This window comes from Mustela erminea, chromosome 2 (genome assembly GCF_009829155.1).
Source record: "Mustela erminea isolate mMusErm1 chromosome 2, mMusErm1.Pri, whole genome shotgun sequence".
Lineage (NCBI taxonomy): Eukaryota > Metazoa > Chordata > Mammalia > Carnivora > Mustelidae > Mustela > Mustela erminea.
This window is the reverse complement of record NC_045615.1, coordinates 28,024,083-28,043,023: the sequence shown is the minus strand read 5'-3', so window position 1 is coordinate 28,043,023 and position 18,941 is coordinate 28,024,083. Positions and strand designations below refer to the sequence as shown.

General features: G+C 40.4%; 1 protein-coding gene across 3 annotated transcripts in view; it reads left to right on the top strand.

The window, feature by feature from the left end:
• PALLD (palladin, cytoskeletal associated protein) overlaps positions 1-18,941 on the top strand; it is a 412,154-nt gene that overhangs the window by 159,768 nt on the left and 233,445 nt on the right. For all 3 annotated transcript variants that reach the window (XM_032332582.1, XM_032332581.1, XM_032332583.1), the window contains exon 3: positions 13,349-13,527. In XM_032332582.1, coding sequence (XP_032188473.1) covers positions 13,349-13,527 — 179 coding nt within the window. The remainder of the gene's footprint in view (positions 1-13,348; positions 13,528-18,941) is intronic.

The window sequence follows — 18,941 nt, the reverse complement described above, 5'->3', positions numbered from 1 at the left end:
CAGTGGAGACGGCTTTCTGGGGAAATGCCTCACTGTTCTACAGACTTGCATGTATGTATTTGATCCACCTTGTGGAGAGGAAGATGGATGCTGTTTAGAGAATTAACCTGTGTGAATCAGAATCAGGAAGACGGTTTGCAAAGCAACCTTTGCAGGGTGTTTAAGACTCTCTTAGGAAGTTGATTCAAGGAGCAGGTCAGATGTTTAATTCAGCTTCATGTGTGTGGGTGAATCGTAGGCGTTGTGTGTGTGTGTGTGTGTGTGTGTGTGTGTAAAATGTGGCTCAACATTTTGAAGGAAACCTTGACTTTTTAGTTGATAGGATAGTCGGCATGGGGCACATAGCCCTGCCTGCTCACAGGAGGGTTCGTTCTCGACCTAATTTTTCGTCTTCTGATGTGAAGAGTTCCTTCCTTTCTGGGTCTTTCATTTATTATAGCTCTTCTTGGAAAGCTGGCCTCTAAGCGTGGTCACCTAGAAGGAACACAGCATGAGAACGAGGGAAAAGCACTGAGAACAGGGGGTGGCTTTGACCTGAGTTAGCTGGGAAAATCTTGGAAAAAGAAAGGAAACAAGTTTCTGTATGTTGTTACTGACTGACAAGGCCCGTGGATGGTTGAACTTGGCTTGCACTCACACTCTGTTGTTCATGTTTGTTCTGCGGTTCCTAGGGGACCACACTAGCCATGCTTGAACATTGTTAGACTAGGCCGGGGCCAGAACATGGTGTGAGGAGCCACCAAGCTCCCCTATGCCTCAGTCAGATTCTCCAGCAAATCTGATGGGAGGCTGCAGCAGTCACCCTTGCCTGCTGAGCTTGGTTCAGCTGATGGGGCCTCGTCAGCCAGCATAGTGTTAGCTGAAGGCTCCTTTGGAGAGGAGAGAGAAGCAAAGCCCTTTGCATTCTGAAGCTGCTGCTTTTTCAGAAAGGGGAATACTCTCCCTTCGTCTTCTATCCCCACTTTCATCCGTTTTTCTCCTCCACTACCCCTCATTGTGATTAGCTGGTAGCAAAACTAAGGCAAGAAATTAAGGTTCTAATGAACTAAGAAAAATTGTAGGTGAAACCCTCTGTTTCTTTCCCCAAAACTTTGATTTGGGGGAAAGCTGTTCCACGGTTGAGGACAAAATGGCATTCAATGAAGTTATTCGTCAAATGTGAGGAAATCACTACCGGCCTTGCTAGTGGTCCGTACATGACCTGTTTCACATGGGTTTCTGTATTTATGTAGAGTTGAAGACACCAAGAGGACTTTGTTCCCTGTCCCTACTTTGGTTTTAGTCCTCTTTGGGTTTTGTAATTCTGAGGTAATCATTGTATCTCAATGGGTAAGTTCCAAAAGCCTAGGAGACTGACAGCATTGTCTAATAAAACATCTCCCATTTTATTTCCTTTGGAATGCACTCCAAGTTACAACAATAGCTAGTAATTACCTGCCATAACTGTAACAACAAAGTAGCTGAATACGCACGTCTCGCTGTTTTATGTATGCAGTTTCTCCTTCTCAGGCTCTCTCTCTAATCCGTTCTTTCCCTCAACGCTTTGAAGGCTTGGAAACATGCAGTACAAATTTTCACAGTATAGGTAACTTTGAAGTGTGACTTGTCAGGTCATGCTGACTTAGTTGTGTGCCTGCATAGAGGGTTGGTAAGGATGAATCTATTTTTTTTAACAGGTGTAACGAGAATCTGTGAATGAGTGACAGGAAAGTTGGGAACCTCCTTTTCCCTCTAGACTGTGAAATTTACTTTTGTCTGCTCCTGGGAATGAATCACACTGCAGAGAGTCAGAATATCCACTGAAAACCTGATAAGCCCAAAATCAGGTTTTCAAGGCACTCTTGCAGTTAAGTAGGACAACCATACATTCCGACTTAACCAGGCACAGTCCCCGTGGGTTCCTGTAATTATGGTAGCCTGTTTCTTTCTCAGCAGTGACCTTACTTGAACGTCATCTTAAACATTGACACTGAGCATTCTCCAAAAGGTGGTGGTGGTGGTGGGAGGGGGTTCCCAGTAATTCCATGTGCCGTGGCAAAATGGCTGCTTGTCCAAAAAAGAAAGACAAAGAGAAAATTCTTAGAGTTAACAGCCAAAGATAGATGGGGGGTTAGCATTCAGTATTTCACGTTGATTGCTGTCTAAGAAAATAGTTCATAAACATAGACAGTTAAATCAAGCTTGGCGAATATGTTTCAGCTCTTGGGCCAGTTTATCTAAACAATGGGGAGTGGTTGCCCAGAACACAATTGAGAAGGACTCTGAAATTAAGTCTAGAGCCAGTGGGAAAGAAGGTTTTGCCTTATTACTGATGTCTGTCATGAACACTGGAAAAGGTAGTTGTAAAATGTAGACCAGGTATTAAATTTCACTATTGTAGAGTTAGATGGACTCCTAGTGATAATTCAACCCAGTTTTTCCCAAAATGTGTTCCATGCAACATTAGCCCTTCAACATGGTTCTCAAAACATGAGTTCCATAGTCAAATAATGTCTGCCATTTTTCTCTCTTGGAAATTTAGTGTATATCAGCATGGTCAAAGTTCTAGAAAGTTCTACAGTAAATGCAGATATCTAAATTTGCTTAACCCATTGCTCCATAAACCTCTTGGACAACAAAACCCTTTTTCTGTGTTATCTGTCAAGTTGCAGCGAAACTAGTTTCTTGGGACACATTTGAGGAAACACTGGTCTAGTTCATTCCTCACATTTCACAAATAAACTCAAGCCCTGAAAGAGAGAACAACTGGATTACATTCCGTTTAGCTGCTCTGTTGACCAGGTAAAACCAGAACCCTGGATCCCGATTCCCAGCCCCAAGGTCCTTTCTACTACATCACCAGTGTGAACACTACTAAAAGCAATCTGAGATTTTAACAGATCTGCAGCACAAATACTTGGTTGTAGACTCGACTTGTTTACTTTTATAGTTGTTTTTTAGGCATACTGATTAAACACTACATGCTGTTAATGTCCAAATACGAAGCTGCCTCTTATGACCAAAACAAGATAAAGTCATTTTGGAAGTTCCATTTTATTTGGGTTGCTTTTTCTCTTCTGCCACCCTGTTTTATCTTTCTTTCTTAGGAGATAGAATGATTATGAGAATAAAGAATTGGTAGACATGAGTCTGGTTTTGGTTCAAAGGCTATTTTATCATTTCCTGGGCTTTGAATTTCAAAAAGTCAATCTATTTATTGGTCTCTTTTTGACTAGAAGGTTAAAGTACATCTGTTGTCCTCACAAATTTAGCTATTGGCCTTCGAGCTAAGCAGTCATAAAATTATAGCCGTAGTAAATTTAGACGAGGACTAATTTCACTTTGGTCTGCCTATAAATCCACATGACAGAATAAACATGGTGTGTCTTGCGGTTAACGTGAACACATGTAAAAAATTAAGACATACTTGGTGACAAGACAAAAAATACTCCATAAAAATTAATTGGTGTTTAATTGAGGATGTATGAAATGCAATATTTACAGATGGCCTGACTTCAAGCTTAGGCATAAATAAAATTCACCTTGGGGATAAGTTCCCAATTTTGGTGATTCTCCGTTTCATGGCAGAGCACTGCTATTCCTTTGGGAGAAAGGAACACCTGGAAAATATAACCCTTGCTGAACCACTGATGTCTCTGGGTTGTTTTGTTTTTTCCTCTACCCCCTTGATTTCCATTACAACAGCAGTTAAAAAAACTAGTTCCCTCAGTTTTCTTCAATCTTGTGCTTCTGTAAAGTCATATGGCTGCTTGCACTTAGGAAGGAGGCAGCAGCCGGCTAAGTTTGCCTTCCTGTAATCATTGATACCCCTTTGAAGATAATTTTTCTAGGAAGTACAAATCAGTGGGGTTGGGCAGCAAACATAGAGCTTCATCTTTCAGTGTAACTTTGTTTCTCTAGGAGGATAAGGAAAGTGAGGTGTAGGGGAAAATAGAAACTCAGCTGTTCTTTAAAGTTTTATTTAATAAGCACCTCATTGTATATTAACAGACTCCCAAGATTTACCGTTTTCCTCAGAGTGGGAAAATATTAGCCAAGATTCATTGATGAAGCCTTATAAATTTGATAAATTGATTGTTTTCGTTTTAAAATTTTGTTCATGTTTAAAATACAGGGCACAGAAAATTTCTATGATACATAGTTGTGGTTCAAAAAGAGAAAGATACTGAAACCATCAGTTGTAAAATCTGTATTTCTGTTTACATTACAGTATTCAAGTAGATAGTACCAGTCAAACTTTAAACCAAGCGATGCCATATGTGATTTTTAAAAAAACTTTTGAAGTATTTGTACACCATGCTGGGTAGTGTATACTCTACTTTGTCAGTGGCTGTGTCAGCTCCTTTCATTTTGCAGTTGAATTTATTGTCCTAAGAATCAACAATCTTGCCCTGTCTTGGAGAACCAGAGTGTTCTGAGCTTTCCCAGATGTACATCCCCCTCCAAAATACAGTTTTGAGCCCCACGGCCAGTTGCCAGTGTCATAAGATTATGAAGGAAAAAAGTAAGGTCACATCAGGGAGGTCAATTTTAAAATTCTCTTACACTGCCCAAGAATGGAAATGATGGTTAGTTTTCAAAGACAGCCACTTGTTCAAAAGCGTCTGTGATCCCCCTGATTTTAGTTAGTTACCCTCGTGACCCCTTTTGATCCGCAACTCAGCTGTTGGTGTGACTGCGGTCAGATGGAGCCGCTCTCCTCTAGCAGGGGAGCTCTGACCACATCAGAGGTTACCTTTAACCTCACCTTGAAATGTAGAAAGTGAACAATTAAATATTGAACTTTTCTATGTAAAACACCTTCTTGAATTTCAATCCTACCGTATCCTGCTGGTGCCATAATATGATCCTTGAATTTTTGGCATCATCTCATTTTTAGGCTAGGGTGTTTGAAAGATCCTGAGAAAAAGACATTATGCAACAGGAAGAAATACGTACCTTAAAACAATGTGGATTTCAAAATCCCAGCACAGGGTAATATAAAGAAATGGGTCAGCTTACAGAGCTTTAAATATGACAATCCTCTTTTTTTCCCCATTACCTTCTATGAACAAAAAAAAATTTTAAGGCTTGTGAACTTCATCAACATTATCCCCTCTCCAACAAATTAAGGTCAACCTAAGTATTCTATCCAAAGCAAGCTTAATCTGTAAGGATAAAGGCATAACCAACCAACTCAAAAGATTTTTTTTTAAAGATCATTTATTTATTTATTTGATAGAGATCACAAGTAGGCAGAGAGGTAGGCAGAGAGAGAGGAGGAAGCAGGCTCCCCACTGAGCAGAGAGCCCAGTGTGGGGCTCTCAATCCCAGGATCCCTGAGATCATGACCTGAGCTCAAGGCAGAGGCTTAACCCACTGAGCCACCCAGACACCCCTCAAAAGATATTTGAAAACACTACATCCTTCCATGTGAACAAAGAGCTTCCGTTCATTAAATGAAGTGTATTCAGCATTTCCTAGGTCTGTAGTTGGGTTTTCCTCTCTACTTTGCCCCACTACTTGTCTCATGAAATAAACCCAGTTGAGCTGACATCTGTACCACCAGTCAGTTTCTGAATTCAAGTCAAAGTGCAATAAGCACCTTGAAGAATGAATTAAGTGATTGATTGATGAATATGACTGTATCTCCTAACCCTTTTACATTTTATTTATAATTAATACAAGATTATTTTCATGCCCTGTTTATGACCTTGTAATCTGACAACCAGTCTCAACTGGCTTGCTCCTATATGAGCAACTCTTAAGTTCTTTTGAATGAGGAGGGTTTGCTATAGTAGTTTTTCAGTGTTTGAGTCTCAGCTCCCCGTTACATGGAAATCTCATAGTTGCTTACCAGCTCCACCAGATTAGAGAGGAAGAATCAGTAAACCTTATTAAAATCTGTTTATATCCATAATAAAACATTTGATGGAAGATGAAGCTAAGTGTATTAAAGGAAATGAAATTGTGAAAATTATCTGGATTTAATTGTTCACACTTTTTTTTTTAATTTATACATAAATGAGAAAAGCCTATATCTAAAGGTAAAATGAAAACTATTTCATAAGGTTTTTGGGAAATAATGCCATATCTGCAAAGTACAAGGCATATAATAGGCATTGAATATATATATTCACTCTCTTGATTTAAATTTATGTAAGTCCTTATGGTTATCATAGTTCCCAAATACTATGTCCTCGTCCTAACTATGAGATTGTAATGATATATTTTAAACATTTTTATTGTTAAAATGAAGTATGGTCAAGGTCTCCTTGAAGTGGAAGTTCATTAGAAGTACAAAATGGGAATGTAGTTAATTGGATTTTGACTTTCCAATACACTGGCTGGTGTTTTACCCACTAGATCGATGGCTTCTACGTATAATAAATGGAATTTAAAAAGTTCAGGGATGTCCTCGAGTGGAATCTTACCTATGTAGCCTTTCTCAGCTATATCATGTACTTCTCCATATGCTCTCTCTCAACCAAATTCTCTCCCCAGTCCTATACTAGAAATAGCTAGAAATAGGATCTGGAGGAAAGGGAGAACGTATCTTCCAAGAAGAGACCACATTGAGCATGGCAAATTTATTTCATTACACTTCAACTTCATTTGCTTTGTACCCTGCCCAAACAGCCATGCTGAGAATTCTGAGACATCCGGTTTCATTAGCAAAGACTATTCAGATCAGCTAGTGATGTCTGTCACAAGATATGCAAAGGGGACAATGTCGTTACCTGTTTCATGCATTTAACCAAACCTGTGTTTTGTCCTATTTTTATAGACCTAACATTGTAGCTTCTCGCACCAGTATTGCTTTTCCTAAGCAGCGCTGGCAACCAGAATTTATTATTTATTTATTTAATTGAAATTTTTAGTTACCAGTGCAATATTCGTTTCAGGAATAGAATTCAGTGATGTGTCACTTACAGACAATACCCAGTGCTCATTACAACAAGTGCCTCTGAATACCCATCACCCATCTAGAACATCCGCCAACCACCTCTCCTCCACCAACCCTCATGTTGTTCCTATTGTTAAGCATCCCTTCTGGCTTGTTTCCCACTCTCCTTTTTTTCTTTTCCCTCTTCCCGTATGTTCATGCTTCTTTCTTAAATTCCACATGAGTAAGATCATAACGGTATTTGTCTTTCTCTGACTTATTTCACTTAGTGTAAAACACTAATTCCATCCACATTGTTGCAAATGGCAAAATTTCTCTTTTTTGATGGCCAGGTAATATTCCCGTGTGTGTGTGTGTGTGTGTGTGTGTGTGTGTGTGTGTGTGATATCTTTATCAACCAGAATTTAATACAGGAAAAACTTCAGATCAAAATGTAATCAACAAACCTGAGGTTTACCTTTTCTTTGAAGAATACCGAAAGTTTATATCCTTTCCAGGAAACTGTTGGAAATACGACCTTAAAGACATCTAGCAAAACAAACATGCCCTGAGTACATCTCATCCATCTACTTTGCTGCATCAAATTTTAAATCTTCGATTAGACTTTAAATCTTAGGTTAGACAAGAAAGAATGGACAAAGCTGATTTCGTCTTTTGAAGTAGATTATTTTGAGTTTAATTTTATGCTTTTTAAATGCACTTCAGGGGCACCTGGGTGGCTCAGTGGGTTAAAGCCTCTGCCTTCGGCTCAGGTCATGATCCCAGGGTGCTGGGATCGACCCCCTCCCCGCATTGGGCTTTCTGCTCAGCAGGGAGCCTGCTTCCTCCTCTCTCTCTGCCTGCCTCTCTGCCTACTTGTAATCTCTGTCTGTCAAATAAAATGAGTAAAATATTTAAAAAAAAATGCACTTCACTATGAGTAGGCGAGTAGATACACTTCTCTCTGTATATGCCTCAAGGCAAAAACTGTAATAGGTACTATTTCAACTATCTGTTCAATCCTTTCTTCTTCATTTGTAAGCTAATTCTTCTTGATTAGTTCAGTGCTTTAAAATGTAGGTTTTATTATTATTCAGGTATGGTGAGGCCAACAGATTACGACTGGACTGCCATTGAAAGGTAGTTTGTTATTCACAGTTCCAAGTGTAAAGAGCATGCCTATGCCATGTGGGACCCCAAGGGGCACCTCCAGGTGCCTCCTGCAAAGGGTGGGGGAGGTGGGAGGAGTGGGCATGGGCAAGAGCTTTATAGTAGTTTCCGTAGGAAGGAATGGGTGAAGCAGGGTAAGCACATTTAAGATCTGCTGGTTTGAATATTTCTAGCAAACTCTGCAGGCTAAGGGCTGCTGTCCCCTGGTGTTTTGCCTCTGGTTCTGGGGTGATTAGAGCAGGACAGGAGTGGCCCTGAGTGGAGAGCCCAATACAAGAGGTAGTGGGATTGTGGCTCCAGAGTCCAGCTTTCATTTGAAAGGTAAGCCTAGAGAAGCTATTTACTATATCCAAGAACTGCCTAGCCCTGGGAGAGGCAGACTTTCTGGGATCAGCAAGGCTCTGATGTCTAAAGCCTCAGAAATACAGAAGATTAAAAAGGCATGGTTAATATATTCTATGTACTGAACATTGTGCTGGAACATATAGCACACTTATTAAGTTAGTGAATTAAGTCAAAACACCACGTCTCTACCCTGGAAAAAGTTATATGATAGAGAGGCAGATGAAGAACGGATTTCAATAGAAGGTGAAAAGCGAAGTAGCATTGCGTAGTGATAAAGACAAGGGACTAAGTCCATTGATACACTTAGGGACCCAACATGGGGTCCTTATAATCTTAGAAGCTCTATCATATTTAGTATATTTCATAGAAGAGAGGTCATTAATTACTTGGATCTTTCATCAAAGAAGTTTCTGTATCATTTCTAGAAATGCTTTAAGTGCAGTCCTGAATATAAAACCCTTCCATTTCACCAAGAACCTTAGAATCATGCAATTTTGATGGCTGTAGAGTCTCGTGTCCTCATATATGTGAGGGACCTGAACCAAGAAGGCTAGCCGACTTTCCTGAAGTCACTCGCATTTGAGCCTCGTTGCTCAGCCAACGTGCAAATGGTTCCAATCATAAATTAAATGCACACTTATCTAAATATTGGCCAGGAACCATGCTGCCCTTTTGGTTGCTACAGGGAGTCTGCCATCTAAATATTTGCAGTTTTTTCCCGTCTTGAGTCACACCCGGTCTTACAACATTTTAACGACATAGAACTGGTCACTTGACAGGTACTTCTATCAGGAACAATCTGACTTTTCCTAAGAGTGTCAGTGCAATAGAAATGACTCATAGTAATTGTTTGATGCATTGCTGAATATGGACAAATTTCATTTTTTCTCTGTACTATGTTTTCTGTATGTTCCAATCTGAGAGGCTTTTTAAATATTATTCATGGAGCTGGAGAAGAAATAGCATGAGTGCTTAGAAAGCAAAAACCACATCAGTCTCATGGTCTGTAAGCACCAACCTGTTCCACCATGTGCAGTTGTGGAAGACTGGAGGACCCACATCAGAAGACAAAATAGGTGTTAGGCTGTCTCAGAAAATGCTGTTGTTGCCTTAGTCTTTCTGACATCTTAAAAGTGTATTTCAAGTATTTTATTGCACTTACTGATTAGTTTCTTCAACCTTTCGTGTATCATCTTTGCTTAGATTATATTTGGTCTTAATTCATTTTTAGAAAACTGCAGATTCTGTGGGAAAAGTCTGCTAGAAAAGCATTCTTCAGCTTTCACATGACTGAGCAAAATGCTCAATTAGAATCTCATGGCCAAATAAGTTGAGTAAATACTAGATTAGACAGTGTTTAATTTCTTCTCTGCAGGACTTTCAGGGCCTTTAATAAGAAAATGTGAATTGCAAACATCAAGAAGTAAGACCTATAGCATCTTCCAAATCTATTTGTCCACAGATCCTTCACTATTTGGTTTTTCATGGGAAGCAGATTCTGAAGTAACAAGGAGCAGATCACATTTTAATTTTTTTTTAGATTTTATTTATTTGACAGACAGAGATCACAAGTAGGCAGAGAGAGAGAGGGAAGCAGGCTCCCTGCTGAGCAGAGAGCCCGATCCCAGGACCTGATAATGACCTGAGCCTAAGGCAGAGGCTTAACCCACTGAGCCACCCAGGCACCCTGCAGATCACATTTTTAAAGCATGGAATATACAATACACTGGGGTTCAATTAAAAAAAAAAAAAGTTTAGAAGTTTTTTTCTGCAATTAGGAAGTCCATTTCCTAGGTCGGAAAATAAGGCATAAATACAGTAGGCCTCAAATAATGGTGTGAGGAAATAATACAGAAGCTGTCACAAAGTGGTCAAATGAAAGATGTTAAAATTTGTTCAGGACAGAGGTAAGAGAAACAGAACATAATTTTACATGCAGTTAGGTGCAAGGGACCAGAGGTACAAGATGTGTAAGATCTGGTTGCTATACTAAAGAAGTGAGTAACTTGGAGGGAGAGCCAGGCCTCGGTGACATGGGATGGTATGGTCCACGCCTCACAGACCCAGCCAAACTGCTTACCCTTTGTGTGCCTGTGAGTCTCCTGGAGGATCTGAACTGATTGAGCAGATTTGGGATGAGGATCAAGAGTCTGCAAAACAATCTGACGGTTTTGAAGGGGCAGAGTGTGGGAAGTTGGGTGAGCCTGGTGGTGGGTATTATGGAGGGCACGTATTGCATGGAGCACTGGGTGTGGTGCATAAACAATGACTTCTGGTACACTGAAACACTGAAAAGAAATTTAAAAAATTAAAAATTAAAAAAAAATCTGCATTTCTGGTAACCTCCCCAGTGATGCTGATGCCACTGGACCAAGGATCCCACTTTGAAGAGCAAGAAGTGAGAGCAGGGGTTGGCAAACTTTTTCTCTGAAGTCCAGATAGAAAATATTTTAGGATTTGTGGGCCCTATACTGTGACGCAGTTGCTCACTTCTGTCACTATAATGCAAAAGGAGCCAGAAACAATATGTCAAGAATGAGCATGGCAGGGTTCCAAAAAAAACCTTGATAGACTCTGAAATTTGAACTTTATGTAACTTTCATATGTCACAAATTCTTCCTTTTTTTAATTTTTTTGCCAAAAAAATATATGAACACCTTTCTTGCTTGGCTCACGGGCCATATGAAAACAGGTGATGGGGCTATAGGCTGTAGGTTTGCTGGCCTGGGAGTTAGAGGACAGGACACCATACTCCCTTGGGTGGCTGGCAGTGGTTTCCTTATGAAGCACATCTAAGCAAAGCAATTACTCTTGCCCTCTTTGAAACCTTTCTTGTATTTGTCATGCTTTGTTTTCCCACCAAATGTTACTTTGTATCTTTTCCATGGAAGATAAAGATCATCCTCAAGTAGTTGCCCAGTTTACCAGGCTTTATTCTATTACCTGTAATATGTAATCATACTTTCTACATAGAAGGTGCCCAGCAAGCATATGTTCAGTTGGCTTTAATCTGTTGAAGGAGCTTTTGGCTTGGCTCTAAGGAAGAGCGGTTCCTAAGTGGCTTTAATGAAGAGGGTGGGAGAGAATTCCAAGGAAGAGAAAGGATAGGCAAAGGATGGTCAGCAAGGGCTACATCGGGACTATGTTGGAAATAATAAATCCATGCAAATATTTAATAGAAACAGAGGATTTGTATAGGAAAATGATAAATAGAATCAGGGCCAGGTATATAAATGGCTTCAATGACAGATCTGAAGTTTAGAGACTGATGTATGTAGGGAAGAGCTTTAATCTGATACAGAATCAAGAAGGAATCTATAGTTCACCAGTGACGGCAACATCCATTAACTTAATCCACAGTCAGTTCTCGTGGGTGAAGATCTGGTCTATGACTATAGAAAGAGAACAGTAAAGAAGGAACTGGAAGATGATTCTCGGCTGGAATGTTCTGTGCAACTTTATGAAGATGAATGAAAAAAAAAAGTGATTAAAAGGGCGCCTGGGTGACTCAGTCAGTTAAGCATCTGCCTTCAGCTCAGGTCATGATCCCAGGGTCCTGGGATCGAGCCCTGCATCGGGAGCCCTGCTCAGTGGGGAGTTGGTTTCTTCTTTTCCCTCTGCTCCTCCCCCTGTTCCTTCTCCTCTCTCTTGCTCTTTCCCTCTCTCACTCTCTCACTCTCCCTAACTCTCTCTCAAATAAATAAAATCTTAAAATAAAATCTTAAAAAAGACAAAGGAAATTACAAAATGCCCCGGAGTTAAGAAATACTGCCCTGTTCTTCCATCTCAGAAGTAATATGTGCTGTGTTGCAGAGGCTGCTCTGTTGACCAGGTGGTGGTAGTAATTATCTTTTAATTCTCAAAGTCTTACCTGTTCTTTGATGAGTAACCCATATTTAATTTTTAATACAATTTCTCAAGTTAATACTCGGAGTGTTAGCAGACTGGTTTTATTTTCAGGTTAAATATGGGTATATATTTAAACTATGCTATATAAGTACAGAAAAAAGTTAGCCTCTGATGCCATATTTTTACAAAAGGATGCAAAGTCCAGAAAATTTTATAGAATAGGAGACTCAGGAAATCTGAGTGCCGATTAAGAGGTAAATGGACAATACCGTCCCAGAGACCTCAGTGCTTTAGTTTTAAGTGGCACATTCCTACATATTTCTTTAAAAATAAATCACATTCAGAGGAGGTTTTAGGGCAGCTTCATGTTTTTTTGTGAAAATCCTGTTGAGAGTCTGAGGCGCTCGGGGAATAAGGAAAGCGTGAGAGAAAGCGCGCGCTAAAACCGTCTGGCAGCTGGCAGCCTCCTACACCGCCGTCCTGGTTGTTTGGGAAAGGAAAAGTGCTGACCAGCAAGAATGAATTATAGCGCAGCCTCCGTCTCCCTACCTCGAGGAGGCCAGGCGAGCTGCTACGAAGTTTTGTAAATATCAGAAATGTGGAAATCATTACATCTGTTACTGCTCAGCTGATCAAAAGTCTCAGGGTCAACAAAAATATTGCTGCCTATGATTTTTTAATATAATGACTCGTTCCCCTTGATACGTGAGGTATTGTGAGCATGATGTTTATATTTCCGATTTTTCTTAAGGTCCAAATGATCAAGTTGTAAGGGGCATCTGCGATGAAACATTTTATAAGACACTTTGAATTTCTGTTCCTTTTGTTTTGTAACTAAAATGGTTTTTCCACATTTCACGATATCCCTTATTTCAAGGTTGATAAAGTGTACAAGATGCTTTACAAAGAAAACCTGGGGGAATTGTCTAGTCATTAATTTCACGGTCTAAAATGTAGCATTTCCTTCAGTAACATTGACACAGATCTTTTTTTTTTTTTTTTTTAAATGAAATGAGCATCTTATTACAGGGCATTAGCCTCTTGCTTCTGCTTTATTATTTTAAACATCACCATTTCCTTTCTTTCTCTCCTGTCCTTTGACCTCCATTTGGCCTGCAGATGGTTCTGTGAGGGGAAGGAGCTACACAACACTCCTGATATTCAGATCTGCAGTGAGGGTGGGGACCTCCACACCCTGATCATAGCTGAGGCCTTTGAGGACGACACAGGTCGCTATACCTGTCTGGCTACAAACCCCAGTGGCTCAGACAGCACATCTGCCGAGGTGTTCATTGAAGGTAAGGGGGGTGCGTGATTTAAAGGGGTAGATGGGGCCTGAGAGCTTGAGTCAGGCTTCACTGGGAATGTGCTCTTCCAACACAAGCAACATAATGGCGTTGTGACTCCAACCTCTTTTCTCCTGAAAATTTTATATGAATCGAACAGTTCTGACACTTGGGCATACTTCAACTATGTCTAATGTCAATATTCGTTTCTTTTAATTGAAAACATTTCAGCTACATGAACTATGAACTTGAATTTATTGAAAATATAAAGTCTCTTATTTTGGTTTCTTTAGTGACGAAAGAAAGAGGAACATATTGAAATACGATGTCTATCAGCCAGAGAGAGTCTAATTATAAATGATTTAGGAAATCATTCATGGAAGTGCTAAATGATTGAATATTTGTTAATGTTCTCATTTGTATTCTAGAATTTTTCCTCTTTATTAAGATTGTGTTTTTCCTTCTAAATGTACTATGAACTTGGAATCACTAGGTGGAAAAAACTTCAAGAATCAGTGTTGTATTGAAAAGGGTTAGATAGAGAGTGGAATATTTCTTTTGTTCTTGACAAGACTCAGCCTGTGGGAAATTAGTAGGAAACTTGATGTGAAAATATCCAGTTTTAAATTATTATTGCATTTTGATCAATACCAATAATTTGAGTTGGAAATGCCTTAAGCGCCACAGTGCACATACTGTTTCTAAATCCATAAATTGGTGAATAATCTATTAATTGGTTGCTTTTCAAAATAGTAGTTAAAATACAAAAAAAGATTCAGATCCTACCTTACTCTTCATCTTTTTATGTTTTTTTAACCATTTAGTTCTGACAAATTTCTTTATTATTTAACGTAGAAGAAAGCAAGGTATGAATCATAATTCATAGCTCTTTAAAAATTGACAAAAAACGTAATTTCAGAGGAATTACTATCACTGACTGAAAGTATGTACCTTTACTTTTAATAAAAGGATCCCCTAAGTTGTCTTTGAATGTAAACCTCCGTGAGCTCCTCAAGGGACCTTGTCCTGTTAATGAAAGCAAATATTTTGTATAGAACAATAAGAAATACTTACATGGCACTTATAAGTGTATGCATACTTATACATAATGATTTAAACTTCCCCCAGTGGCTGTGAGGTGTTAATAGCATCTCCTTCTATATGTGGGTTAACTGAGGCCCAGAGGTTAAAGCAGCTCTTTTAAAGTCACCCCAGGGATTTGAACCCAGGCAGTCTTGCTCCAAGACCCATATTCTTAACTACTGTGTCATACATTTTAGAGTGCTAAATGAATGACCAAAAAGACTTAAAATTTAATAAGTTAGGAGTATTAGTCATGGGTTGGGAGGCTGGGTGGCAAACATCTTAAAGCATTTTAGAATACAATGAAAGGACTTAAGATGAAAGAACTTACAATGAAAGAACTTAAACTTGCATAAGAAAACTGTTTGCTAATGATGATCAGATAGGTCTCCGAAATCCAAGTTCAGATAGAGCCTCTTTTAAAATTAAATGCTTTATTTGCTTTCAGCGTTGCTGGAAATGTGGTGAGTTTTAGTGTGCATTGCTTTTATACTACAGAGGTTATGTGAAATCACATTCAATTTAATAGCTACCAAATGAGTTCAGCCTGTGTTTATTAAGGCCCTACTATGTGCTAGAAAATGCAGGCACAAATCTGATTAAGAGCCATTCCCTGGTATCTAGGAGTTCCCAGTCTAACAGCAGAGATGGACACAGAGAAAAACAACAACAATAACAACAACCAGAATACAAGGGATGTTATAAGTGACATAATAGAAATATATAAAGTGTTACAAGATACAAATTAATTTACAAGGTTAACTGAAATATATATATGAGATACACCTACTTTTCACATAATAAAAGAAAATGTTTTTCTACCTCTTGAAACCAGTTTCAGTATCTAACTCTGGTAAAGCTGCAACATTCAGACCTCGGTCTTTAATTATTTCAGTGAGTTTGCTTCTTCTGTATAGAAGTTCCTGAACTCTCAGTCCTTTCCTGCCTTTGAAATCCTCCAGATGAGTTATCAGGCGGCAAAAACTAATTACTGGTTCCTGGTGTGCGTGGGTGGCTCAGTCGCTGAAGTGCTCAACTCTTGATTTAAGTTCAGGTCATGATCTTGGGGTTCTGGGATCCAGCCCCATGTTGGGCTCAGCGCTCAGTGGTGAGTCTGCTTAGGGATTCTCTCTCTCCCTCTCCCCTAGTTCATGCTCCCTCCCACCCTAAAATAAATAGATCAGTAAACATATATTTTTAATCACTGGTTCTTTATAACATACACATTTCATGCCAGAGCTTCAACAAAGATAATGGATATTTCTCAGTGTACCGTTTTCCACATGACAACACTGGACTTACTTAGGTAGCCAACTAGCAATGGGGTGTCTGTGAGTTTAGATAGATTGTGTATGAAGGGAGGATGAGGGAACTGGGCAGAACAAGAATAGAGAGCCATTAAGAGTCAGTTTCCTGGGGTGCCTGGAAGGCTCAGTTGGTTAAGTTGTCTGCCTTCTGCTCAGGGTCCTGGGACTGAGCCTGACTTTGGGCTCCCTGTTCAGCGGGGAGCCTGCTTCTCCCTCCCCTTAATGCCTCTCCTCGCCAGGCGCTCGTGTTCTTGCTCACTCTGCTGTCTCTCTCTCTCTCAAATAAATAAATAAGCTTTAAAAAAAAGAAAAGAAAGAAAAGAGTCAGTCTCCTAAGCCTGAAGTAAGTTGTTTTAGAAAACTGACTCATTAGTCTACGAAGTATAGATCACAATTTAAAAAACAACCCCACAAATTTTAGTGTATTTTTTATCCCAAAGAATAATTACATGTAAGAAATTTTTATTTTTACTTCTGTTATTATATTTTTAGAGAGTATGTGCATGCGGGGTTTGGGGGGTTGTGGCAGAGGCAGAGGGAGAAAGAGAATCTGTGCCCAGTGTAGAGCCTGACACAGGGCTGGATCTCACAAGGCTGAGACCATGACTTGGCTGAAATCAGGAGTCTGGCGTTTAGTTGAGCAAGCCACCCAGGTGCCCCAGGAAATTTTTATACTTACTCATTCCAGCCCTGAATTAGATTCGCACAAATCTCTAGGGAGTTGGATCCTAACCATGTTGCTGTTACTGTGTGAGTAGGCAGTCGACTGTGGGGTCTATGAAGGGTAGGAAGTTTTTTTTACAAAACTTCAAAATCTCAATAAAACCTTAGCTAAAAATGTAACCTGCTGGTTGAAAACTAGATTTCACTGTCTTACGCATCAAGTTTTAGAAGGATATTAAATAAACTGTCCTGGGAACAGCAGCCAGCGCTTATTTAGCCTTAACTAGGAGCCAAGGGCTATTCTTCATTCTCACATGGATTATCCTATTTCACCCTGACAAAAATCACCTCCGGTTTCTGGTTGAGGAAGCGGAAACTCAGAGAGGCTGAGGATGTCCATGACCTCCCTCACACACACCTAGGATTCAAGGATTGGAAGCCAGGTAGTCTGACTCTGGAGTCTGCCCTCTTAACCGCAGAGCTAAATGCACATGAACTCATGATGATGGCGGCATTGGGGAACTTGTGTGTTCAAGGAGCAGAAGGAAGTCTGGGGAGGGGATGGCTTAGAGGGTTGAGCCATGGTCAGCACACGTGTGACCTAGACCCCTGTGGTTACTGTTAGCAATTTGGCCTTTATGCTAAATAAAATCCCTAATGATGGGAAATGTCACATTATCTGACCTGTATTTTTCAACTGTTGCTGTGGTGTATCATTGGACACCAGCTAGAAGCCTTCTGCAGCAGTATGGAGGAGAAGCAATGGGAGGTCAGGAGTACTGTCCTAAATGGAAGGGGAGAGTCCGATGAGTTACGAGTTCAGAGGTAGACCCCAGAAGTCATGCGGTGGACTAGATGTGTGTGAAGGGGATCAGGGACAACTCGGTGGACTTCGGCTTTACCATTTGTACGGACTGTGTTGCTAATCTCTGAAACATGGAGGACTGGCGAGGAACAGGTTTAGGGGCAGAGGAAAGTAAGAGTTTTGTTTTGAACATGCCAGGTTTGGAATCCCTATTTAGAGAAGTCAATACATAGACATAAGAATATAGCCTAGCACGCAGGATGAGAAAGATATTTTAGGGAGCATCAGGATGTGGGTGGTAATGAAAGTTATGGGGCTGGGCATGTTACTGGCCAGACTCATGAGGGAGAAAGATGTGATGGGAGAGAATAAGGTGGACCAAGTCAGAGCTGGGGATGATCCTTCCCACCATGTTGAATTCCTAAGAGGAGGAGACGCCAGCAGAGGAGAATAAGAAGGAGCTCCCGGGATGGGGGAGAACCAGTCAGAGTGGCAGAAGAAGGGGCAGAAGACAGTGTTTGAGGAAGGATGATGATGCCAGATCTGTCCACTGCTGCCTCAGAATCCAGTCAAAGGAGGATAAAGTGGAAACCACTGGGGTCCGCAGCTGTGGATGTTGCCCGTGATTTTAACAAGAAGGGTTTGGGAAATTTGGAGAGCACCAACAATCACATGGAATGAGTCGAGAAAAGTTTGCAAAATATGGGAGGAAAAGCAACAAATAATCGTGACAGGAAAGTTTTGTTCAACCACCAGCAGAGATATGGGGTATCTAGGAAGGAGCGTGAGGTCAAGAAAGATGGTTTTTTGTACTTTATTTGCTTATTTGTTTTTATACCTGAATTACTAGAGTATGTTTCTGTGCTAATGCAGATAATCCTCCTGGACCATGCAGAAGGGAGGAGAGTAAGAATGAGACCAAGGTCTTGGAAAAGGAGAAAGGGAATGGAATCTGACCCACATGTGTGCTAGATGGAGAGGGGGTTACCCTCCAGGACTAAGTGGCGAATAATCTTTAATTCATGATAGAAAAGGTAAATGTAAGCATGTGAAATAAATACAGACATCTCAAGTTTCCATCACTGCCACCTTCTGATTATGAAATGGTTTACACATGGGACGCCTGGGTGGCTCAGTTGGTTAAGCAGCTGCCTTCGGCTCCGGTCATGATCCCAGCGTCCTGGGATCGAGTCCCACATCGGGCTCCTTGCTCAGCAGGGAGCCTGCTTCTCTCTCTGTCTCTGCCTGCCGCTCTGTCTGCCTGTGTTCGCTCGCTCTCCCTCTCTCTCTCTGACAAATAAATAAAATCTTAAAAAAAAAAAAAAAGAAATGGTTTACACAGATTATGACAGCTTTAGGAGCTCCCGAGAGGGCAGGGTGATCCTGAAATGTGGGCTGAAGAGGTGGGATTAAAACTGACCTTGTAGGAATCGGATGGAGAGGAGGGCAAGGCAGCATGAAAGATGTGGGGAAGAGGCAGGATCCTTGAGCATAATTCAGGGTGGCAGACCCTGTGTGACCTTTATTTGTAGGTTCTCAGTGCTTTGAATCATCAGATAAAATATGTG